This window comes from Anoplolepis gracilipes, chromosome 7 (genome assembly GCF_047496725.1).
Source record: "Anoplolepis gracilipes chromosome 7, ASM4749672v1, whole genome shotgun sequence".
Classification (NCBI taxonomy): domain Eukaryota; kingdom Metazoa; phylum Arthropoda; class Insecta; order Hymenoptera; family Formicidae; genus Anoplolepis; species Anoplolepis gracilipes.
The window spans coordinates 170001-195898 of NC_132976.1; the positions used below are offsets into that span (position 1 = coordinate 170001).

The 25898-nt window shown below is 34.1% G+C and overlaps 2 protein-coding genes across 11 annotated transcripts in view; one reads left to right on the forward strand and one right to left on the reverse strand.

Annotated features, from left to right (window-relative positions):
- LOC140668095 (rho guanine nucleotide exchange factor 10) overlaps window positions 1-11596 on the forward strand; it is an 18835-nt gene extending 7239 nt beyond the window's left edge. For 5 of the 6 annotated variants that reach the window (XM_072896692.1, XM_072896687.1, XM_072896691.1 and 2 more), the window contains 10 exons: window positions 3754-3961; window positions 4045-4282; window positions 4365-4547; window positions 4645-4941; window positions 5279-5371; window positions 5443-5667; window positions 5835-5996; window positions 6176-6388; window positions 6563-6877; window positions 7043-11596. In XM_072896692.1, coding sequence (XP_072752793.1) covers window positions 3754-3961; window positions 4045-4282; window positions 4365-4547; window positions 4645-4941; window positions 5279-5371; window positions 5443-5667; window positions 5835-5996; window positions 6176-6388; window positions 6563-6877; window positions 7043-8905 — 3797 coding nt within the window. In that variant the 3' untranslated portion in view covers window positions 8906-11596. Of the gene's footprint in view, window positions 1-2371; window positions 2513-3753; window positions 3962-4044; window positions 4283-4364; window positions 4548-4644; window positions 4942-5278; window positions 5372-5442; window positions 5668-5834; window positions 5997-6175; window positions 6389-6562; window positions 6878-7042 lie in introns of those variants that run through there. The other variant, XM_072896694.1, reaches the window with a different exon arrangement.
- Window positions 11516-25898, reverse strand: part of LOC140668096 (uncharacterized) — a 25538-nt gene continuing 11155 nt past the window's right edge. For 2 of the 5 annotated variants that reach the window (XM_072896695.1, XM_072896699.1), the window contains 10 exons: window positions 21092-21256; window positions 20920-21027; window positions 19859-20267; window positions 16394-19138; window positions 16107-16267; window positions 15864-15963; window positions 12422-12503; window positions 12143-12335; window positions 11831-11926; window positions 11516-11748 (listed from right to left, as the gene is read on the reverse strand). In XM_072896695.1, the coding sequence (XP_072752796.1) occupies window positions 11593-11748; window positions 11831-11926; window positions 12143-12335; window positions 12422-12503; window positions 15864-15963; window positions 16107-16267; window positions 16394-19138; window positions 19859-20267; window positions 20920-21027; window positions 21092-21256 (4215 nt within the window). In that variant the 3' untranslated portion in view covers window positions 11516-11592. The remainder of the gene's footprint in view (window positions 11749-11830; window positions 11927-12142; window positions 12336-12421; window positions 12504-15863; window positions 15964-16106; window positions 16268-16393; window positions 19139-19858; window positions 20268-20919; window positions 21028-21091; window positions 21257-25898) is intronic. The other 3 variants (XM_072896698.1, XM_072896696.1, XM_072896697.1) reach the window with 3 other exon arrangements.

Sequence of the window (25898 nt, forward strand, 5' to 3'; positions counted from 1 at the left end):
TAATCACTGCAATTAAAACGATTCAGTATATATATATATATATAATTTTGTGTGTGTTTTATCTTGTAAGTGAAGTAGTGTTTCCTGCGTTATGAGAGAGAGAGAGAGAGAGACAGAGAGACAGAGGCAGAAACCGCGTGTCGGGAACATTGAAATGTCAATGCATGATCAATTGCTGCCAATTGAATCGACGACGTTACATTATGTTGACATATTCATACAACTTTCTAATTAACATGACGTGTACAATATGGTATACTGGTTATCTCAAAAATTCAAGTTAATGTCGCACAAACTTGACAAAAACGAGATAAGACGCCCCCCATTTTTTCATTTTTCCTAAAATTTAACGCATACCTCTACCGCGATCGTATCGCGATATAATTGTTTATTTCAGAGATCAGTCAAAATGAAACGGAACGAAACGAAATATTTCACGGAAATTGCGCTCGTCGCGCAAATCGAATTTACAATTTACAATTTATATACAATCGATCAATTATTATATCATGCTCTCTACCCCGGGCCCCGGGTAAGCATTCGCAGCACGGAAAATTGCCGCGTTGCACGCACACGCGCACGCGCACGCGCACGCGCACGCTCTGCTGAATGTGATATGAATATGCAAAACATCGCGAAATCTGGCAACGCTAAAAACAAGAAAGATGCCACACCGTTGTTTACGCTTTGTGAAGTGCACTCAATTTTTTTTCATTCGTGTATACATTTTTTCACGCGTGCGTATGCTCCCTTTAATTGAATACGGAGTATTTAAAATATAATTTTTTTTACATCACACATACACGCACAGCTTTGTATATTTATACGTTCATGTTGTTACAGTCCAATGTCCAATAAATGAAAGAAACTGCTAGTCATAGTTTTAACATGTTTTAACGGCAAAAACATTCATTGATGGAAATAGCACGCTAACTTGCAGTTTTTCGCGTTGATGAAAGCGTACCGTTTGCTCCATATTCGTAGCCACTGTAAATAAACTGGTGAAATAGCGAAAGGAAATTGGGGCGAATATCTCGGATATAAATTCGCTGATAATTGCGTACAGACTAATTGTCACGTGTGCGGTTTCATACGATTGTGATTGCAAAATGTCGTTTTACAAATACTTTCTCTCTACTTTTGATCTTTGGTACTTGATCGTACGCCTTTCGTCGCTTGATGATACGAATGAAAAGTGGAGTAAATATAAAAGACAAGGGTGGAAGAGAGAAGGGAGAGAGAAAAATAATGGGAGACGAATAAATTGGCGAGTCCTCGATCATTAGTTTTCTTGTCAGAAATATACAAGTATCGAAATATATGTTGTCATCTAAAAATCTGTCACTTTTCACGCGTGGCTAATTCAGTACCAAATGTTTTATACAATAGATGTTTACTACAATAGATTCGATTACTGCAAATAGAGTAATATTGTACATATATACGTATACGTATACGTATACGTATAAAACAATTGTCTCTCGTTATTTATGTTATTTAACACTCCCGTAAAAAATGAAAAATGTAATTTTCTTTCCATTTGTACCTGAATAAAAAGGAAAATACAGTTTCGTCAGATCGAACATATTGTATTTATATACATTTAATTTGACATTACGTATGTACACAAAAAATTTTGCTAATATAATAGATAGATTTCTATAGATACCTCAATTAAAATTTATCGCTACTTTTTGCATCTGTTGGAATATTATTTGTCATGAATATGTAGAATTTATAGCAGCAATATTCTAACAATACCTCTAGAAAATTTAGATCCCACTGCCAAATATTAATCACAAATATAATTGTGTGTCCTCGACAATAGGCATCACAGAAAAATGTTCCGTATAAATTACACTAATAGTACGGATATAAATTCTGTCTCTGTCATTTATAACTTGATCAAATGCAAAAATACATATATGCATTATCCCAGTATTTGCCAATAATTGATCTGTTTCATTTAATTTTTGTGCAAGTTGCAAGATTATTTTTTTTTTGAGTGTCTACAACATTTTTCGACAGAAATTTAAAAGGAAGAACACAACTAACCATATATACATAAAGATGTACACCACGTATAGTGAGCTTTTTAACCGGCACAACTCCGATACATAATACATACACATGTATGCGCAGAATGAGCACAGGGGAGGGGAGAGTCATTCGTCATCCGCCTCTCTTGCACGAGAGCACGAGAGCACGCGAGCAAGTTGATAGATACGCGCGGCTCTCTCTCTCGTTATTTCCGGAGAAATAGTATCAGTGCGCAGCACGTAGCACGCAGCACGCAGCACGCAGCACGCCTATCATTTCCTCGACTATGCATTATTATTGTTACGTTGCGCGGCATTTCGTCAACGGCATCATTGCGTTTACCTTCCTACCTGCTGGAAGCCACCTTGAATCTTGCTGCGTACATACGTACAGGTATACATACACACGTGTGTACCGAGTGTATGCCACTTGACGCGTTTACACGCTCCAAGCTCCAACACGTAACACGATGGTGCGTGGGTCGAACCAAGGCCAATAAGTATATGGGATGAATCGTGTATTTTTCCATGTGAAAGTATTAAGTAATCGTCGTAGTAGGCGTATCAATTTTCGGGTATTAGATACTTGTGGTGACACGTGAGATTCGAACCGATCGCACTAATGTGTGGGTGATATGTGCGCGTAATATGTGTGCTCTGTGTGTCGTAATATTTTTATATATATATATCTATAATATAAGGAATATTGTAAAACTTGTAGTTTTCGAATTTTATTCTAGCGTAATAAGACGAGGAAAAATGTGATGTATTATGATTCATATGACTTTATTGATTCGTAGAAATATAAAAAACTTTTTCTACACAGCGCGGTAGCGGATATATATATATATATATATATATATATATATATATATATATATATATATATATATATATATATATATTTATATTCCTTTGTTTCTTATCGAAACAAAAAGGTTTACAAGGATCCAATTTCAGATTGCATAGGCATTAATATAAAGTAGAATACGCGTTAAAAAAAAAACGCTTTTATTCGCTGTCACATCTTTGCGTATGTGTATGCGTACAACGTTGAAACGTGGGAATGTAGAGTACGTCGCATTAACCAGATGATCATCGCGATGCGTTAACACGTTGGTAATACGAGCGCGCAACACAACGGAAGGTCCAATCAAACATACGATGCATAGTAAAGCGACGGCGACGGCGACGGCGAGGGCGACCGACCAAGCGACTCGATTTCTCGTATTCTTTACCCGCGCGCACACACACACACACACACACACACACACACACACACACACACACACACACACACACACACACACACATTTGTCAAAAATTTCTCGTCTACTACAATAATATATAATTGGCAATTTTTGACATTCTTTTCTCTCTCTCTCTCTCTCTCTCTCTCTCTCTCTCTCTTTTTCTCTGTGCTTTGAGAGAATAAAATACATAAATCATCTTCTCAAAGAGGTGACGCATAGCAAATATCTATAGTTGGTCCGATGACGCGCACGCGAGTAGCGCCGCTTATGTGTGTGTTGCAAGTTTGATTTTAGATAGATAGTAAAATTAACTACATGTACAAATTACGTCGTCAAAAGAGACTCCTTTTCTTCTACTCTCATGTATCACGAGTTAAGATAGATGTACCAAGTGTTTGCTTGATCTTAAAATTCAATCGCCGATGTAATTAACATTCAAGCTTTTATCGATATGCTTCCAGACGAGCCTCGTTCAAGGTGCAAATCGTGGGATGACGTAGGACCCGGCAAAATGGAAACTGTCAGTGGAAACGCGCGTCATCTCTCTTTAGAGACCAACAGGTCCAACACGTCCACCCAGTCCACGAGAAGCGAGGATTCCTGGTGCTCGGCATCCGATCACGATATCTCCTCCGATGATGAAAGCGAAAAGAGTAATATTAGTATCAAGTAAGTTCTCAGCCTCGTTAACATAACTCGATAAAAAGTTTCGTCCGCGATGAAAATTTTTGTCACTTGTTCCTTCCTTGCAGAAGTAATTGCCAATTGAGAAATACGTTGCATAAGGCACGTACGCTTTGCGACAAGTGGCGATTTCAGAATCTACCGGCCAACAGTGCGGACCTTCTGGAATCTCCGGGAAATCACGGACGCCTCTCAAGATGGTTCAGCATTCGCAGAGGGTCGACGCATCATTACGATGTAGATTCTTCGGACACCGTGTCTCTAACCAGCCCGGTCAAAACATCGCAAATGCCGCTGCTTTGCGAAGTGAGCATTCCGCGTCTCTGCACAATTTTCATTTCAATTACCGGTCGCATCGTACATGTTCGATTATTTATTCTCGTTATAGGTCGACGAAGACACTAGTGCGATGATACAATTTCAGTGTATGCAACAACGAAGACAAGCTCCACCTACGCTTCCGCCGCCACCTGCAAACTTGTCTCCCCAACAATTGAAACGTCGACATATCGTGGCCGCGATAGTACATTCCGAAAACAGTTATGTATCTACTTTGCAGAGATTAGTAAATGTACGTATATAACGAAAACAATCTCACATTGTATCAATGTAAAGGAGGGAACAAGCATTTTTGTTTTTACATAGATTATTATTATTTTAATTTTTAGGACTATAAGAAACCATTGGAGGAATCTTCACCACCTATACTGAGTCAATCTAAGATAGCGACGTTGTTTCATAGATTGCCTGAAATTTTGCAATGTCATACGTTATTTAGAATCGCCCTGGCGGAATGCGTACGATCCTGGGACAAGGATGAAAAGCTGGGAGATGTATTCGTCGCGAGTTTTAGCAAAGCCATTGTTCTTGACATTTACAGCGGCTTTATAAACAATTTTTCTGTAGCGATGGATTTAGCTAAACAAGAATCAAAGAGGAAGACGGCACTTGCTGACTTTTTCAAGGTATTGTCTTGATTTAGATTATAACAAAATCTCTCAAATTTTTATTTTGCAATTGGTATACACACACGCGCGCGCACACACACACGGAAACTCGTTACGGAAAGGCCACTTTTAGCGAATGGATCTCTCATTTTTCGGCTATTTCTATAGATTAAAATGTGTAATAGTATATATATCTCTTCTTTCTCTCTTGTAAGATTTAGTCAAAACATGGCGAATATGGGTCGTGATCAGTCTCGTGATTACAGTGTCTCTATTATACGTATATATATATATATATATATATATATATATATATATATATATATATATATATTTTTTGTTTCCATCTTTCCAGGTGAAACAGATTAGTGCCCACGATAGATTATCCTTCTTCGGTTTAATGGTCAAACCTGTACAAAGGTTCCCACAATTTATCTTATTTTTGCAAGTAAGTTGTTAATTCGAAAATTGGCTTTCTCTAAGCATCGTCAAAGTAACAATCTCATGTCTTATGTCTAGGATTTATTAAAACATACACCACAAGGACACCATGACAGAATGTCTCTGCAGTTGGCGTTAACGCAACTCGAGAGTTTGGCCGAAATGCTAAACGAGAGAAAACGAGAAGCAGAGCAATTCCAAGCATTTAAAGAAATGTTGCGACATGTTTCTGGAAAGTTATCGCATCGTCCGCTTTCTTCAACCTCGCGCTATCTTATTAGAGAAGATAATGTCACGCAATTGGTAAAACTATGTCATCAAACACATGTGCATTTAAAATATAACGCAATATATTACATGTATAAATAGATAGATAATTTTTATATGCACATATATCTGCATGCATGTATCACAATAGTAACGAGTAGTAGTAATGTGAATCGGGGAAATAAACATAATTTATTTATTAGGAATTCAATCAAAACGGCATGATTACGAAATCCAAGAGAAGAAGGTTATTGCTACTAAACGATTTAGTAGTGTGCGTTTCCGTTACTCCGAGATCGACCGAAGATTTTTCAGGAAACGAACGATTAACACTAAAATGGACGTATCCGGTATCGGATATTGAGGTACGTAATGGATTTTACGTTACATATATATCAAAGTGATTACATCATATATATATATATATGATATATTGCATTATTGCAGTTTTGATAAATACAAGAAGTCAATTTGTAATAAGAATAAAAACATTTCTCTTAAAGATATAAAATTAATAATAGCATTACTAATGATTTTGTTTTAGATTCAAGATACTAGCACTTCTCCGACTTTGAGTCGATTACTCACTGCTGGTTTGAATAAAGGCGGCAGTTTAAAATCTGACAAAAGTGGTGGAGAATGTGGACAAGCGACTGACGCGGATAGTCTCTGTGTAGAAATGAACGATCTTATGCACGATTATGAAATTATGTCTAGAATAAGTGATTTAGTGGTCCAATTGAAAGGTAGATACGAGGTAGGAACAAAATTATGAATTAGCAGCTTTATATATTCTACTTGACATTTCCTCTTTCCCACTCCCCCCTCCCCCCCCCCCCCCCCCCGCCAAACACATAAAAACTCGTAATAGAAAGATGGTTGTAGTCGATTTATAAACTAATTGGATCGTACTTCTTGTTTGAATTCAAAGGGAATGACACTCCAGACTACCAAGCAAATTTTGCAATCGATACAAATGTCGATACAGCAGAAAGACGAGGATATGGTATGGGCCGATAGCTGTTGTCTCCAACTAGTCACAAAGCAAGGTCAAATGTACACGTTTCAAACGGAAAATCCGCTGGTGAAGAAAGATTGGATAACCGAACTCAGATTGGCGCAACTAGCTTTGGATCCCAACAATTCTCCATCGTGGGAAGTACCTGAACAAGAGCAAAGACCGTCCACGAAAATGCCACTTTTTGTTAGTTCACAAGCCGTATATCGCTCGCAACATCAGACCGAAGTAAGTTGATACAAAAATGTCTTGTGTCTGTCTCTAACATGTATTTCTATATATATATATATATATATATATATATATATATATATATATACATACATATACATACATTATTAGTATATTTATTATATATTACACACTCGCAATGCCGCAATCTTTTGATCGTAGGTACGTTGCGGTTGTTATTATTCCATTGAACGTTCCACGAGACGACGCGGTAGGAGTCAAAATTATTTGTGGATATGTACAGGAGACGGCATATCCAGTCATGTAACAGTTTTTGGCCAATCGACAACAGCTTCGGCGACTTGTTTGAAACGTATAACTACTTTCGATCTGGTTGAAACTAGAGTGAACGCCATCGAGTTCGTAAAGGGAGTTTCTAACGATTATACCACGCTCGCCAGTGATCTCGTATGGATGGGTACGGATTCTCGAAAAATTATTATTTATGCCGCGACGGAACCCGAAAAAGAAGAAGAGATCGGCAGTTATCCCGTCTCAGGACCTATAATTGAGATCAAGTATCATTGCGACAATGTTTTCGTAGCTTTAGGCACGGGCCTGTTACTTTTATTTAAACGACAACCCGATGGTACATGGGCCCTCAAAGATCCCTTTGTTATATCACTCGGTAACGATCCAGTCTCGTGCCTAATGCCAATTAATACGTCAGTCTATGCCGCCTGTGGCAAGAAGGTTTGGGTGCTTAATGCCACTTCGGGAGATGTCACCAAGAGCTTTAGCGCGCAACACGAGCACGTCGGAAACGTGAGGCTTATGGCCCATTCCGGGGTCGGGCTTTGGGTCGCCCTTAAAAATTCGAGTACAGTTTGTCTCTATCACACGGAAACGTTCAAACACTTGCAGGACATCAATATAGCCTCCAACGTGTTAAGAGTGACGAAAATGAATAATCCTCTCAGCCCGTGCGGCGGCACTCTCGCCGCCATCAACAGTCAAACTACAGTTACGGTTACGGCGCTTCTGGCATGCAAAGGTCTTTTATGGGTCGGCACTAACGTAGGCATTAGTTTAACTATTCCATTACCGCGTTTGGAAGGAGTGCCAATTATCAGCGGACGCGTCAACATTTCATATCACGCCCACTTTGGTCCGATTACTTTCTTATTGGCGATACACAACACGAAAGGCACAACGTATTCTACCGCGAAGAATGTTCGCGTCAATGATGACGAAAGTGTACCGAGTTTAAAAACGAGAGATGTCGAGCAGAAATCGCGAGATAGAACGAGTTTAGATTCGTCTACGTGTAATAATATCGCGAAACTGAAACAACAGTTAACGGGAAGCCCGGTAATGCTGAGGAGAAAGCGGAGCAAAGAATACGAGTGTCGAGGCTCGAAGACACTTCCGAGAGGATTAGGAGCTGGTTGTGGATTTTTATCGAGCTCCATCTCCAGTTCGCAGAGTTCCGGTGAGAATTGTGACGTTTACGGGCTTTACGGTGAATTGATGTACGTAAAGGATTACGAAAATGAAAACAATTCGGGTATAGACCCTATTTACGAGACATTGAGAAGAAGCGATCCAGAATTGGCAGCGATACCAAATAAAGTGAGTACCTTGGATCGTAGATTGAAAATGAAAATCACCAGGCCTAGATCGTTGGATCTTTCCAACTGGTCGGTAGATTCTCACGCGAGCTCCTTGTACACATCTTCGGAAGAAAATTTATCTCTAAAAACTGGAAAATTATCGCGTAACAGTAGTATAGCTAGTCGTAACGGTCCTTACGACCTCTCTACTACTAACAATAATGCAATACAGTCCGCGCTGGAAACCACATCTGCGAACAATCACAAGAATGGTAAGAGAAATGGTAAAACGATGCAACAGATAGAACAACCTAAAAGAACGGTATTGACTCTAATGGGTGGACGCGGTTACATTAATTGGAGGCAACTACACGCGCAGTCCTACATTGACAAAAATTCAAAATCGACCTACGCGTTCAAAGATCCCAACAGTAATGACGCACATATAGTCTTATGGGAGATGAAATTGTGATATTTGTACGCCTTAGACTTAGATCCATTATACATCGGTTATATCACAGAAGCGAAACTTTGACGCTGATCTATCTATGTGCATTGTAGTATCGGAAACGTAGGACTTGAAGAAAAAGGAACGCTTTATTCATTATTCATTATTCATTATTCATTATTCATTATTCATTATTGTAAAACTATCAGGAGGCCCATGACACGATCAATTTCAATTAGAATTATGACATCCGATCCATATATCTATATATCTTCGACTATGCGCCACGATTTATAATGTACAAATTGTTAGGAATTATATCTCTTACAATTAAACCGAAAATCAAAAATTGTTGTTGTTAAAAGAAATAAGTATAATTCCAGTATTAAAATATTATAAACATTTCTCATATATACATAATTAGTAGATTGTTTCATAGAGATTATTTAATTACATATGTGTGTTTTTTTTTTTTTTTTAACAACTTTTCTAGAAAAGGACTTTATTAAATAAACAGCGCGTTGCAATTTACGACGAGTTAGTATGTACCAAGTGGCGGATACTTCTGCTAAATAAAAAAATGAATGCTTCCATTGCATATGGATTATATTATAATTGATAACATTTCGATACGATGTATCGTTTCTATAGATATGAATCGTTTGAAATTTATACCTACTCGGGGGGTATCAATTTGAATCTCGTTAGTGTTTAACGTTAACTTGTGATAAATCTTAATAAAAATGGATAAGAAAGGGCACATAATAAAACATAAAAACAGAGGATTACGCTTAAATATGAAACGTTTTTCATATTGTTATATTTGTCGTGCGAATATTTGCTATAGAAATATAATATTATGTTTACATAGCAGTGTATAATCAATCTCGATTGAAATTGAAATAAACGTTTCAAAACCGTTGCAAACTCGCACACGCCCAACTACAATTCGAATGATCGATTGGATCTGGATTATGCGTTATTCGTATGCAAAATATTTTCTACTATGTGATGTATTTTATTACGTGTTATACTTTAACTAAAAGTATTGTATTATCTCACGTATCGATATGTTTACGTACATTGATTTCGGTGAAAAATTGGCCGACTTGAAAACTTATTTGAACAATATTTGATTTTTAACATTTTTTTCACGATATGCAGTATTTATTTTGTGTATGCAACGTGTGCGTGCCCGCACGTTAATCCTTTTTAAACTGTATTTCTTTTTCTATCGCTCTTGGCCAAGATTTAAATGTAACATTTCAACAATTATATATTTACCGTTTGAAACTATCATTGTCAATTATTGCCGATTACGCATCAATTATCAATATAATTGATAATCGTACCATTTTGATATTTGATAAATGTACGAGGAAAAAAAAAGTTTTATAATGCGCGTAAATAAGACGTATGTACAATCTAACGCATCTACAATTCTATCACTGCAAAAATTACTTTTTCGTGAGATTTTACTATCGCATTAATCTGTATTCCGCTAAAAAAATTAAGAAAACCTGGATATTTATTCACACCATATACCACGCTCAAACAAACAGCTACTTTGAAGAATCTCGTTATTTATAGTTTATAGCAAACAATCTATTAATATTGACCAAATGGAAATTAACATCTTCTCAACAATCTATCGATTTTAATAATTATTAAATTAAATAATAATTATAAAATTAAAAAGAAAAGGTTGTGCGCTTTATATCAAATCGTCAAATTATTGTTTTCTCTACATAATAATAAAAATATTGTAACAATACCTTTTGCAGACAATAATTATAAAATTATAAAAGTCGAAATGTTTATTAAAATTTTTCGATAATTTCCTCCACAATAAATTTATAAATTTCTCAATTGTTCAATAGATTATATAAAAACTTGTTTCTCAGCAAGTCTTGTTCTGGACGTAATTAAATAAATACATTTTATATACACGTTTATATATGATAAAACATTAATCACAATGGCTACTTTGCGTCTGTTTGCTTTTGTGATATTTGAAAAATTTATAGTTAGTTATTAAATATAAAAAAAATGTATCCAACTTTTTACAAAATGTCACCCCATTTTGATAGGATTGAATGAAAAGTGCCAGAAAGCCTATGTAAATATGTTTCGCAAAATGATAATATACCTAGTGTATGAAATCATTGAATAGATTTATTATTAGTTTGTATACTAATTCTGTTGGAAAGGCGTGATCTAATTTTGTATTTATGCCTCCGGTACGCGCGGTAGTTGTATAATTCTAATGAAACTTTATGTATTTATTACTTGTAGTGCGATGTTGCGTCATTGCGTTATAAATAGAGAATTTTTTTGTTACTTTGCTATTCTTTGCAAGAAGAAAGCAGTGGTATAAAATATATATACTTTTTGTTCATTGTAACTTTATATGGTTATACATAAAAACTCTAATTCAAGCGAACAAGAATATCTCTCTTTATCTATCCAACAGATGTAACATATACATATATAATGTGTGTGTTTGTATCGATCACGCAATATTATATGTATTTAGAAAAAAATTGGTTATTTAAAAAAAAAAAAAAATATATATATATATAAATTCGGAAAATGTGCAAAAGGTGATTCGAGTGGGATGCAATCAGACAGTACTTTGGTATAAAATGCAACCGTATATATTGTAATCTCTAATATTATTTGTACAATTTTTTAATATAATGCGTTTAATATCAACTGTCTTTCAATACCTCCTTCAAAATAGATCCTGTATTTCTGGCCGGAATAAAGTCTGGAAATGTTGGAAGAGCAACGTTGGATAATAATAATGTAGAAGATTGTGCCGACGATGAAGGCTGTTGTTTATTATATCCTGATCGCGACGAAGACTGCAATTATATAATACGATACATGGTGAGAATATTTTTAAACGAAGAATATCTTTCGTCATAATAAATTATCGTTACTCACTGAATCCACGATCGGCAAAGGTGGTAGCTGAGGCTTCGGTTTAGATTCACTTTCTAAAAATCTTACGAAAGCTGTCGATAAAGATGCTCCCTGATACTGCAAAATATGCAAGGTATCGTGTTATAAAATCGCAATTGTCTAAATTGTTCAATTAATAATAAATGAAAGGGTAACTTGTAATATGATGACGGATTTGACATTGACGGTTTAATAAATATTAGTAAATCTATATATATATATATATATATATATATATATATATATATATATATATATATATATATATATATATATATATATATATATATATACCTTTAAAGGCACACTGCCACTTTTGTCGGAAGAGGGTAAGAGGCCCTGCGCCGACGCCGTACCAATGCTCAAACCAGTTTTATCCTTTTCCGAATCGTTGAAATTCAAAACATTGGCAAAGACCCTGAGTATCGAAGACTTGTCGGATGTAGGCGCGGATAAATAACCCAAGAGAAGATTTTTAATAAGAATCCTGTAAAAAAATTATATATTCAAGGAGATACTCTTGCTCATTTATTATTTAGAGGCAAATTTTATATATATATTGTATTTACTCACTTGTCGATTTTCTCCTCATCGTGTTCGATTACCTCTTTAACTCTTTGCTCGGCAAAATTTAGCGTCGTCGTCAATCGCGCAACTAGAAATGAATATAGCGTACATTGTCAACATTAATATACATTTTTTTTTTTTTTTAATCTCTATTTAGAGTCATTTTTTATTTTCAAATCACGACAATATGAATCGAATTTGAATTCGAGAGGAAAATGAAAAAAATAAGATTTGAATATATCATTCACATTTATACATATGTATTTATATAAAAACTGCTTTTTTTCATTCACTCACTTTCTTCATCTTTATATGAAGTGCGATTATAATATTTATAAATGTATGTGTGTGTGTGTGTATTGTGTATACGATGCTTATTTCAAACATTATTTATGCAAAAAATTTCTATGATTTCTATGTACACCATGCGCGATCCATCGTTGATGAATTTGGTAGGTTGAAAAGACACGAGCGTAAGTATAACACAAGTACTGGTTGCCTCGATATCACACCAGTACCTGATGCAATACTCTCGCCTGCGCCTTAATTGCTCATGCTGCATTCTTCGTTTATCATGCCGTTCTACGAAACTAAAGTCGCGCGCATGCCACTAGAATTAAATAAGCGTTTTAGTAATGATTTGTACTTCAATTACGTAATAGCAGAGTACGTTCAAACTCTAACAGAGTATTTCCAAGACAATACGTACGCACATAAACAACACACAGTGTTTTATATATAGCCCCCTCCCCCCCCTCTCTCTCTCTCTCTCTCTCTCTCTCTCTCTCTGTATATATAAAAAAATTTCAAAATTTACAGATTATATATACAAAGTGTCCGGTAATAATCGCCCCCCCCTCCTCTCTAGGGCTGATAGAGCAGGTCAAACTGAATAACATAAAAGTCCTCTATCATCTTGCGATTTGCGCAATAATTATTAAAATATTAAGAGAGGTGGGGCGGTAATTACCGGACACCCTGTATATTGTAGGTAAAAAGTAAAAATATTTATTCAAGAAACGTAAGACATGCCATAAACTGAGCTATCGTAGAAAAAATGAAGAAAAAATGACCGACTATTTTAATTGATATATGGAAAAATAATTTTTGATTGATCGAAAAAAGTTTGTAATTTTGACGAATCGTGGTAACGAGTGGGAAACCCCACGAGGTAATATGAGCTTTTTGTATTTACACGCTCACAGTTACCGCATGAGATTACCCACGTCATCGCTACCAAATTAAGACTTGTACACGTCCGTTATTAGACATATGTATATAAAATTTATTTATTTATTTATTTATTTATATTTATTTATTTATTTATTTATTTATTTCTATCTAGTATATACACATTTTGATACATATTCTAATGTGTTGGAACGTTTCGTTTATATATACACATCTCTCATCAGTTGCTTATTGTCAATTCTTCTATTTCCAGTCTCGGTTATCATTTAGAAAAACTTTGACATTTTTCATTGAAAAAAAAAACACCAGTTGAACGCAAAGGAATCAGAAATGGAAGCAATGGCAATTGTTTTTTTGATACACGATATACAATCCTTACAATTAACACGTAATTACGATCATTTTGCGCAGTTCTGGTGTATCAATTTAATGTTTAAGAGTGCATGATATTAATACAGCTAGTTATGAGAGAGCTAGAGGCAGCTTTCAAAGCGATTGAATATTTTCATGTCTTGACACATATCACTGCTATCTTACGTGCATGCATTTTACTATGTATAATGGTAAAAAATATGACTATATTATTGCAGAGAGAACCGTTACATGGTCTCTCGTCTTACACAATCTCGAGAATTTCAATCAATCAAAAAGATACCTACCAACCGATATGTGCAAGAGAAATTTGTTAATACGATATACATATATATATATATATATATATATATATATATATATATATATGTGTGTGTGTGTGTGTGTGTGTGTGTGTATGTGTATGTATAGATAATCATTCGCACACAATTGGAAATTGATAATTAGTAATAATAAGACATAATGATGACTGATTGAATCAAATCAGAAAACCACAAGCGATGAAGATAATTCGCCTCGATCATTCTTATATTACATATAATATAATAAATATATATATATATATATATATATATATATATATATATATATATATATATATAGAGAGAGAGAGAGAGAGAGAGAGAGAAAAAAAAAAAGTACAGCATTAATGATTATTTTCAGGTTTCTGACTTTTTTCAAGTTAGAATCACCAAGGTAGGGAAAAAAAAAAAAAAAAAAAAAAATCGCAGAATGTAGTAAAGTGCAGAACCAGCACCAGTGGCAATTGCATGAATCGACCAATATGTGATTTGTGAGTATGCAAAGGCGATGATCCAGTTCGTAGCTAGATACCAGCAAGAATCCTGGGTTACTGTCACAATCCCAGAATTACCAGCTGATATTTGACTACATCACCGGATTATATACGTGTTTGCTTTCGCAGATTAGTCACAGAACGCGCATACATTGATAACTTTGCACTTCTTTTTTTAGAATTTGTATTTCGACAATGCACGCACATGGTTTATTAATTTTTAATCGCATATGTGTGTGTATATGTATGTGCGCGCAAAATTATGTAATATCTTAAATATCTTTTCAATTTTACACATTCTTACATATGTTGTGTATGTGCCTGTATATATGCTTAGCTTTATGTTATTTACAAAGAAGCCATATAAAATATATTTTAATCCATTATACATGGTTGATATATTTGATTCAGAAATCTGTGCGGGGCAAAATTTTAGTAATAGGTTTTGAAAACAGTAGCGCGTAGTCTAAACCTCATTAATCGAGTTATTGTGGCAGCAATTGCGAAAACTTTATTACATTATTATTAAAAAAAACGCGGAAAATATATAGAAAGAATTTTTCTCTACCTATAATTTCTTAATTTTGCGTGATAAAATTTATTACGTATACATATTTATAATATTACGATTCGTAATATTCCTACATGCGATATATGTTTTGGTTTAATAATTTTTTTTTTGTAATTATAGTTAATAAAAGACATGTAGGTATGTATATACCCTATATATAAATTTTATTGCATTTGTTAAATTAATTTTTCATCAAGATGATATTGACACTACAATCAGATACTATAATATTTATCAGCGATTTTATATTTCGATGTGCTTTCGTCATCTCTTGCGTTTTATCAACCAACCGCAATAGATTAAAATAAAAACACAAATATGTAAATAAAATAAAAATATTATCGGCCTTTTTTATATCGTAATGAAAGAAGAAAGTTTTTTTTTTTTTTTTTTTTTTTTTTTTCTCTTGTAATGCAAATAAAAGGTTGTGATTTAATTTAAAAACATTAATCATGCCATAAACCAGAAAACAGGCAAGATGCAGACGATATTAAATGTAATTTTTGAAAAATGGTTACCTTCTTCGTTAAGTCGCTCGATTTGTTCATCCTTCTTCTCAAGCTGTTCGCTTAGTCTCGAGGCGGCCTGCAAGCATTCTTTAGCCTCGAATAATTGTTGCTGTAAACACACACATATATATATACACACACACACACACACACACACACACACACACACACACACAGTTGCAACAGCTTTATATGAAAAGGAAAATATTTTGTAAGACCATCGTACAAATACACCAAAGTATAAAGACAAACCTTAAGAATCGAAATTTCATTTAGAAATTCATCTCGTCTTTTATATGCTTCCGTGAGCTGACATCGAATTTTTTCTGTAGCTAACTCAATGTCACGTTCTTTATCTAAAAACGTTTGGCATGTGTCATCAATGTCATATTGCATATACATACGAATCAAATCTAAATATAATTATTATACGATGAATATTAGAGTCAGCATTTTATATCGGCTTTATATTTGCGTATAGATATGTAATAAAATAAAATTAAAATAGGTAAAATGCGTTGAGAAGCTATATTGCTCACCTTGTTGGAACTGTTCCAAAACTATTTGCAAATTAGTCAAAGAGGCAGACTGCAGTAGAATATTGTCTTCGGTGGCGGATAATTTTGTCTGTATATGATCCCTTTGTTGAGTAATCAGAGCTATTTGCTGCTGCAACGTTTCTATCTGCTGATTTGCCCGAATATTTGCCGATGTGAAAGCAGTCGAGCTACTCTTTACCTTCTCCTCAGCCTGCAATAATCTTGTCTCCAATTCTTGACGACTATTTTCAGCGATCAGAGCTTCTTCCGTATAGCTCGATTCTATTTCGACCAAATGCGTTCTCAGTCTTTCCAATTCTTTAACGGAACTAGCTTCCCTGTTTCGGCTTTCGGTAAGCTGGTTTTGCAGAATTCTATTGTTGGATTGTTCTTGCATCAAGGCAACTTCTAATGCGTCGCACTTTTTGTTCAGAGTCACAATTTCGCTGCCTTGTCCCGTTTGTTGCCCGTTTTGTTGCTCGACAATTTGATGAATACTGTTGTCTAATGACTTTTGCCTTTGTCGTGCCTCGAGATTTACACTCCTCCTATCTTGCGGCGTTTCATTCGCTGCTTGCTCGGAAATTAATCTTTGGATTTGAGCCGTTTGTTCATTCACGCGTTGAATCAACTTTTCAATTTCATTCTGATATTGTAAACCTTCGTTATATTTCGCAGAAACAGTCTGTTCCAATTCGTTCTTCTGATTTCTGATTACGACAAGTTCATTGGAGGTTTGCGCGATAATAATCTTTGCGCGATCTACCTCAGTTTTTAGAATGCTTATCTCCTCATCTTTTTCTCGAATAAGATAAGAAAGATCCTCGATAGTCTGTTTAGCCATCTCTGCCGACTCTTTACTATTTTCAGCAGCAGCTTGTAATTTGCCACGCAATTCGGTAATTTCATTCATCATGATGTGTTGGCTGTGCGCTTTTATGGCATCCTTCTCGCACTTTTCTTCATCGACGATCGACGATGAAAACGTCTGTTGTCGTTGTCGTTCGTTATCGTTGTTGTTGCGCGACGTATCTTTCGATATCGAATCTTCTTTTCCGCCTAAATTATCTTCAACAGTTGTTGAAAGTTCTTCCTGCATTTTGTTATTGGCTCTGTCAATGTTCAGGGAAGATATTATGCCCGAGGTGTCTCGGGTGTCTTCTCGCGAGAGAGCATTCAACAATTGCATTTCTTTAGGACGAACAACTTTTATCTCTTGTTCCAAAAGCTTACACCTATCCTGTAGAAAATTCAACTTTTCTCCAAACGATTGTTTCAAGCTCAATTCATTTTCAAGCTCTTGTTCCATTCTTATCGTTTGCGTTTGAATATCTTTCTTTTCCAATTCAACCTGTTCATACCGCACTTTTAAGGCATAATGTTCACTTTCCAATTTTGCATAACGTTCCTGCGCCTCGTACAATTTATCCCTTGTTCGAATCAACTCTTCCTTGTAAATCGATGCCTCCTGTTTCAAATCTTTATGTTCTTGTTGAAGCAACGACACCTCCGTATTCAGCAATTCTGTCTTGTCCAAGGATTCATCGTGCGTAGCAGTTAATTGCTCCGACAGAGATATATTTTCTTTAATTAATCTATCGTTGTCTTGATTCAATTTGGTTAGTTGGGATTGTTTCGCGTTGATTTGAATCTGCATTCCATCCAATTCTTTTTCCATACGTAAAATATCATTCTCCAAATCGAATTTCTCGCGATTAGCCATGTCAAGCCGTTCGTGTAAATCGTGCAATTGGTACATTGGTACGGTTTCTTCCTGTAGGCCGCCGCATTCTTGCAAAATTTCGCCAGAATATAAATCCTCTTTATTCTCGTTTGACAATTTATGTAAATTATTTTCCAACAATTTCGTCTTGGATATCGACAACTTTAATTCTCGCATTTTTTCGATACTCTCACGATCGAGTAGTTTCATTTGCTCGTCCGACGCTACATCCTCATTTCGGCCCCTACGACTATTATTCTTTTCTAAACATATCCGCAATTCTACATTTTCCTCGACAAACGAGTCATGATGGTGATTTATTTTTGAAACTACTCGCTCATCTTGTTTAGCGAGCGTCCAAGTTGTATTTGTTTCTCGTATCGTTTCGTTTTCAATCGATAGTCGTTCCACTTCTTCCCGTAAAGATTCAACTTCCATTTCTAAAGAGACCACTCGTTCTTCGCTCGCTTCGGGAATAGATGGTAAGCTCGATTTTAAAACTTGATTTTCCAACAATAACGAATCGATATGAGACTGCAATTCCTCGCATTCCATTTGCAGCACATCTTTCGTTTCCTTCGTTTCTTTCAAGTCTCTGGTAAGCTCGGTTAATTTCCTTTCCAAAACGTCCAATTTCCATCTAGCTTCAACGTATTGTTTCGCGACGGCTTCAAAAATCGTTTCTCCCGGTTCAATAGCGCTTACCGTGTAGCTTTTTAAAATCATTTTAATTTTCCCAGTAACATCATCGAGAATGCTCGTTTCCGACGCTACATCATTCCTTTGAAAAGGAACCGTTGTTTCAGTAAGTTTGTCGAAATTGTCGAAATTATCGAAATTATCCGTCTGGACAGATTGATGACTCGTTTCGGTATAAGCATTTTCCTCGAGTTTCAAATCGTTATTACGAAATTCAATTATTCTTTTCTGCGACTTGTTGTAATCTATCGAAAGCTGTTCATATGCATTTTGTAGGGAACGATACTTTTTACTAGTCTCTTCTCGAAGCGATAATAGTTTTTCTGTGCAAATGGAAATTTTTTTTTGCGTCACTATAGGTAGCTCTTTAAAATTAAAATTAAAATTAAAATTAAAAGTAAAATTGGTAGCGACAAGAATTAAAAAGTAGGGTAAACTCGGGTAATAATTATCGAATAAGATGGCCATAGTTTTTTTAAAATACAAAAAACATACCTTTATTTTTGTTCTTCTCTTTTTTAATAGTGCTTGGCATATTATCCTCACTGAAGCTTAAATTACGTAATATTATCGAAATTAAAAGGAAAATATTTAATAGAAAAATTTTATATCATTAAAATGGTACAATACAAGCTTTGGCCATCTTACCCAACTTTTAAGATGACCATAATATTTATTAAAAAAAAATAGTGAAAAGAAAAATAATATAAAATTATAGGCCATAAAACAATTTACATATATTATATCTTTATAATATGTCAAACGTCGATTACGATATAAATAGCTCAACTGTCATTTATTCGACGTTATATAACAGTTTTTAGTGGACAAATGAAAAACTTTGCAGGTAGTGAAAAGTAAAAATATATGATGAAAGATTCGCAACATCGTTATTTCGAATAATGTTATGAGCATAAACTACAGTAAATATCGATTATCTTTGATAATGACTAAAAAAAAGCGCGCTATGTAGCGATTATTGAAAAAATTACAGCCTATGGCCATCATAGGCTAGCTTACTCTACGTAAGAATTAGTACTTACCAATGGATTGCGTATGCTCTTCGTCCAATTTCTCCATAGCGTCCTGAAGATCTTTATTTTCATTTTGGAGTTGCTCTATTCTTTGTTGTAAGATTACCTCTCGCTTATTGCCCAAAATTTCTTCGGACGTATCACTCGACTTATTTTGTTGCAAGCTTATATTATCCAAATGTTTCAAAGTTAAAGCGTTACATTCCACAGCATCGACTTTCTCGAGTTGCTCGTTGGATTTTTCATGATCCTTAATCTTTTCATGCGTTTCGCTTTCGATTTGTAAAGCTTTCAGCGCCCCACTGACTAAATCAAACTTTTCACGTGAGTTTAATTTCGATATTACTGAACGGAAATCATTGATAAGACTGGCCTCGTCCAATTGGATATGCTTGGCATTTCGTTCTGCTTCTCGAGTCTAAGAAAACGTAAAATACCGATAATATAATAAATATAGGATATATATATATATATATATATATAGGATATATATATATATATATTGAAAAATGATCTGGGAGTTTTTCTTCTTCCAAAAGGAAGGAGTATACTTAACTTGTTCTCACGCAAGTTTTCCTCTAAAACTAGTTTCCAGTAAATTAAAAATATTATATAACGTTATTCAGAGCAATCGTTAAACGTCAGATGTCTCGACATTTAATAATCAATTTTAATCTCTAGTGAAAGAAAAAGGTAAACCAAACAACTTTTCTTTTTTATTCAGAAACGACAGAATAATCGTATAACAAATATGTACATGTATTAATATCTAAAAAAAAAAAACTCGTCTCACAAGTCGAATATTATACTCGTAAACTATTTCATTTTTCATTCTCTTAAATATGTTTAAAACATTTAACTTTTATGGTTCAGAAAGAGTGTCTTTTTGTCTTTATTATAATAATATAACTTTACGTTTTATCGATAACTCCTGCTTACTCCATCATTTTTTCTTTTTTCTTTTTTCTTTTTTTTTTTATTCACAAACTGAAAAATGTTTACAACTGAAAAATAACGTTTAAAATTGAAAATATGTACCCTCGTGCATCGTTCTCTTGGTCTGTACGTACCTTTTCTTCCATTTGTATTATACGGTTCATCATATCTTGTCTCGCTCGTACGACTTCAGCCTTTTGATGTCCATCGGAAATATCATCTTTCAAGGACGTGTTGGTCACCTGTGTTATAATTATTTACGCAAATATGAATTCCTCAGACGATTCTATTAATAATAATTATTACCTTCTGAACGTGTTTCAGTTCGTATTCCAATTCGCGTACTTTCACGGTGGCTTGAGCCAATTGTTCCTGTAGCTGACGTGCATTCTGATTCTTTGTGTTTCGATTGTTGGTGCACGACGAATCGCAAAAGACGCCTTCAATTTCATCGATGTGATTCGCATCCTTCTATAACAAAATGGAACAAAATATCTTTTTAATTATTTCAAATTTTAACGATCGAAACAAAAATATTCTTCCTCCATTTTTCTCTCTCAATTCCGATAAATTAAAAAAAAAAAAAAAAAAAAAAAAAAAAGAATCTATTTATATAGCTAATTTATCTAGTCTCTGAATAGTAGTAAATCTGTCGTTGAGAGTGCGTTGTACATGCATGTATGCATGTATGTATGTACACATGGAGAAATTTCAGGAAAAATTGAATTCCCCTCCTCTATTATCTCGAACAGAAAAGGTTCTCGTTTATTTTTAAAATGTATTCTTAAACGGAACCTGAATTTGGATTCCGACATTTCCTATTCCGCCACGGAAATCTTTTCTCTCGGTAGGTGAACGATACACGTCAAAATGCTAATGGATACATATAAGTGTTATACATACGGCCCTGCGACTCGGGAATAGCATTGTACTCGATCTTGCGTGATAAAATCGAGATTCTTATCGGACATAGTTCATCCAATGCAAATACCCCCCGACCAGGATAAAACAAAAAAAATATATGTATATATATATATATATATATATATATATATATATATATATATATATATAAAACGATTAATAACAAAAAAAAGAAAAAAAATTCCTTTTCTTACTTCTTTTTTTATAGAGAAGCTAAGAAAAAATAAAAAGATTTTCGAAACAATGACTTGAAAAAAACGAATCTAGTATTTCTTTCGCTCTTTCACTTATCTTGTAAATACACACGTTAGATAAGTGATATTTATGTGACCCACAGAAATAAAATAATATACCTACATACATATTTAAGTTTCTCTTTAACAATCAATATCGATATACATATAAATGTGTTTGTGAAAAAGCTATCATTACACAAACTCTTGGAGTTTACACATATTCCGTTGACATTTTATTAAAAATGTATGTAATAATATTTCAGTGTTATGTATATAAGGTTTAGTCTCTTGGATATTTTCCACACAAATCGATTTGCGCGATGCATCGTAGACATATATCGTTGCGTTCCGTGGTCCAAAGCGACAGACTGAAGTGGGACGATCCTAATGAATATGAAAGGAGGTTTCGTTGGGTCAGGTCAAGGAATAATGCGTCGTTTGACTTGCATACGGTCTCACGACAAGAGTCTCCATCTTTTCTTCGTAACGGCCTTTTCTTTTTGTTCGTTTTACACATTTCGGTATGTTGAGAGCGACGCTGGCACGTCGCTGGCACGTCGCTGGCGAGATGTCTAAGATGCGTATCCGATGATATAATGCCTCCGATAATATTTTACTTACAAGTCCTTAATTTTATAAACGTTAGATTTACATTGACTTGTACACTCAAAAAAAAAAAAAAAAAAAAAAAATAATCTTGCGACTTGAACAAAAATTTTCTAGGTGTAAAAAATAAAGTGAAATAGATAAATTATTAGCAAATACTGTGATATTGCATATATTTTGCACTTGATCAATTTAAAAACAGAGGCAGAATTTATATCCGTACACAATAAAAAATTTTGTTAAATTTAACAAACATTTCTCGTGTTTTCCCAATTAATCCACTGTAATTTTATTGTTAATTTAACAGAAGGCAAATATGCAAACAAATGACACAAATAATATGTAAAAAAATTAACACAAAAATGTGAATTAGTGCAAGATTTACTTGTTAATTGTGTTGTTTTAACTCTTAGAAACGATGAATATTAACTCAATGCAAAAAAGTATTATGTTAAAATAACATAACGACAGTATGTTATATTAACATAAGAGTATGTTAAAAATTTAACACAAAAATTTTTACACGAGAAAATTTCAACAAAAATACAAAATGTTTTTTATCGTGTACTATTAGTGTAATTTAGACGGAAAATTTTTCCGCGATGCCTATCTTTAAGACCTATTGTCAAGGACAATTATATTTGTGATTAATATTTGGCGATGGGATCTAAAGAGGGGATTTTCTAGAGGTATTGTTAGAATATTGCTGCTATAAATTCTATATGTACGTGACAAACAATATCCTAACAGATACGAAAAGTAGCGATAAATTTTAATTGAGACATCTAGAAATCAATCTACATTAGCAAAATATTTGTTTCAGCGTAGAACGTGATAAACATTGTAAAAAAAAAACGCCAAATCTAATAAGTAATTAAAACACTTGATACACGGAAAAAAAGAATATTCTTATTTTGACAATACCTTTAGTTTCAAAATGTAAATCTTGAAATGAGATTGTATTGCGTCGAATGAAGAAAATTTGCTTGGATAAAGAAGACATTTTATATAGTTTAACAAAAAAAAAAAAAAAAAAAAAAAAAAAAAATATATTATTGTTATTTAAGAATAATTTTCTTGAACGGAAAGGAACAAATGTTGGATAGAAAATAACACATGTTGGAATCGAAGATTATAATTTTTTTAAATCTAAAATAATTATTTTATTCGTGAAACGACAATTGTAGTATTGAAATAAGATTATAATATTGTTGAAATTAAAGATTTTTTAATTCTTCCAAGAAGATTATAAATTGTGTTGCGTATATATGAAACAATGAACGCGTTTATACGAGTATATAAGTTTTGATTTGACACTTACTTTTTTTTCTGTGTACATTATATGAAACTGACGATGAGAAGGGTCGTAAAAAGATCGAGCTATACGTTTATACGTAGATGAAAAATATAATCATAAAAAAGTAATCATAAAACAGTAGATAGATATATTATTATTTAAAATAGGTGCGGTGGTAATCGTCCGATGAAATAAAAAGAAAAACTTGGTCGAAATAATAATCTTTCGCTACTTGAATAGTTAACTTTCGAGATGGTCAAAATAGTTATCTTCAATCATAATATAGGTCGGTAGATAAAAAGTACAATAATTTATTTTCAAATCCTTCTTTTAACATTACGCATACTCAGTATTTATAGGCTAATATTGCGCAGGACACCCTACGCGTGGTTGATGCAGATAACGCAATCCTGATATTAAGCGTGGGAAAGGATGTTACTATCAATCGCAAACGCGTCGAGTTATCGTAATCCTGCGATGAAAAATCAAGCAACGAGACTCGGCTGATCGCGAGTATTATTTGATATTTGGGAATTGTCAATTATTTTGTAGTAGGTTTAAAAATATACATAGAAAGTATCAGGAAAGAGGAAAATATGCAAATTAATTAAAGTAAAATAATCGAATTACAAGAAAAGAAAAAAATTTTTAATAGCGCTCATATTGTATGACTTAACGTGCAGATGTTGCTCTATATACGACCGTAATGAAATCGCTATTATGAAGCGCAAACACATGCTTTCTTCCAACTCAGATGCATCTGTATTCCTTCCTTTTCTACATCGTCGGATGAAAACAGTGTATTTTATAAAGAAAATAAATGAAAATTTAAGCGAAGCAAAAATGTTTGTTGAATGATACGTATAATTTAACGCTCGATTTTTAACTATGAAAAAAAAAAAGTAATGAAAGATAGATTGAAAAAAATACTTTGCTAATGTATAGATAGATTTCTAGACGTCTCAATTAAAATTTATCGCTACTTTTTCTATCTGTTGGAATATTGTTTGTCACGTATAGAATTTATAGCGGCAATATTCTAGCAATACCTCTAGAAAATTTCGATCCCATCGCCAAATATTAATCACAAATATAATTGTCCTTGACAAGATAGACACTATAGAAAAATGTTTTGTCTAAATTATACACTAATAGTACGGATATAAATATTCTGTCTCTGTCATTTAAATTGATCAAGTGCAAAAAATATACGCAGTATCCCAGTATTTGCTAATAATTTATCTGTTTCACTTAATTTTTTACACCTAGAAAATTTTTGTTCAAGTTGCAACATCATTTTTTGAGTGTAAAATGAAATTGAAATTTAACGATACATTTTTTCATGTAATAATTTTACGCACACACACACACACACACACACACACACACACATATACTTAACTCGTTTGATCGGTAGAGAATAATTTTTCCTTGAAAAATAATAAAAATAAATAAATAAAAAATACATATATATATATATATATATATATATATATATATATATATATATATGCGTATAAAAGAAACAATTGAGCCAAGTTATTATTTCTCAGCGAGTGCCGCGCTACTCGGCATATTTTGCCGCACGCACATTTTTGCTGATAATAAAGAAATATATCGCTTACAGTATTTCTATGTCTCTGTAGCGAGACGTTATGAAACACACTCCGCTTACGCCGAGTTTCAGGTTAACACAGGCTGCTCTAATAGCGTGGCAGGCATATTGTACCTGCGTCAGTAGGAACATAATAATGTCCACGATGCCAGTGACGTAACCAAGTGGCCGCGAGCCGCGAGCCGCGAGCCGCGAGGCGCACAAATACAAGAGCGGATCAGCGATCGAGAGTGCGCTCGTACACGCACGTGACGTGCGCGACGTCGAGTACCGCGCTATATATGTATGTCCGTGGGGTTCAGAGTTCAATAAATAATCTGGATAAATAACAGCGATACTGTGTAATCGTCAAGTCAGGTTTTTCCACCTGTCGACTCCAAACTTCGCGTTTCGGGAGAAAAAGCTAAACGAACAATTGATTCGTTTCTGGCACGG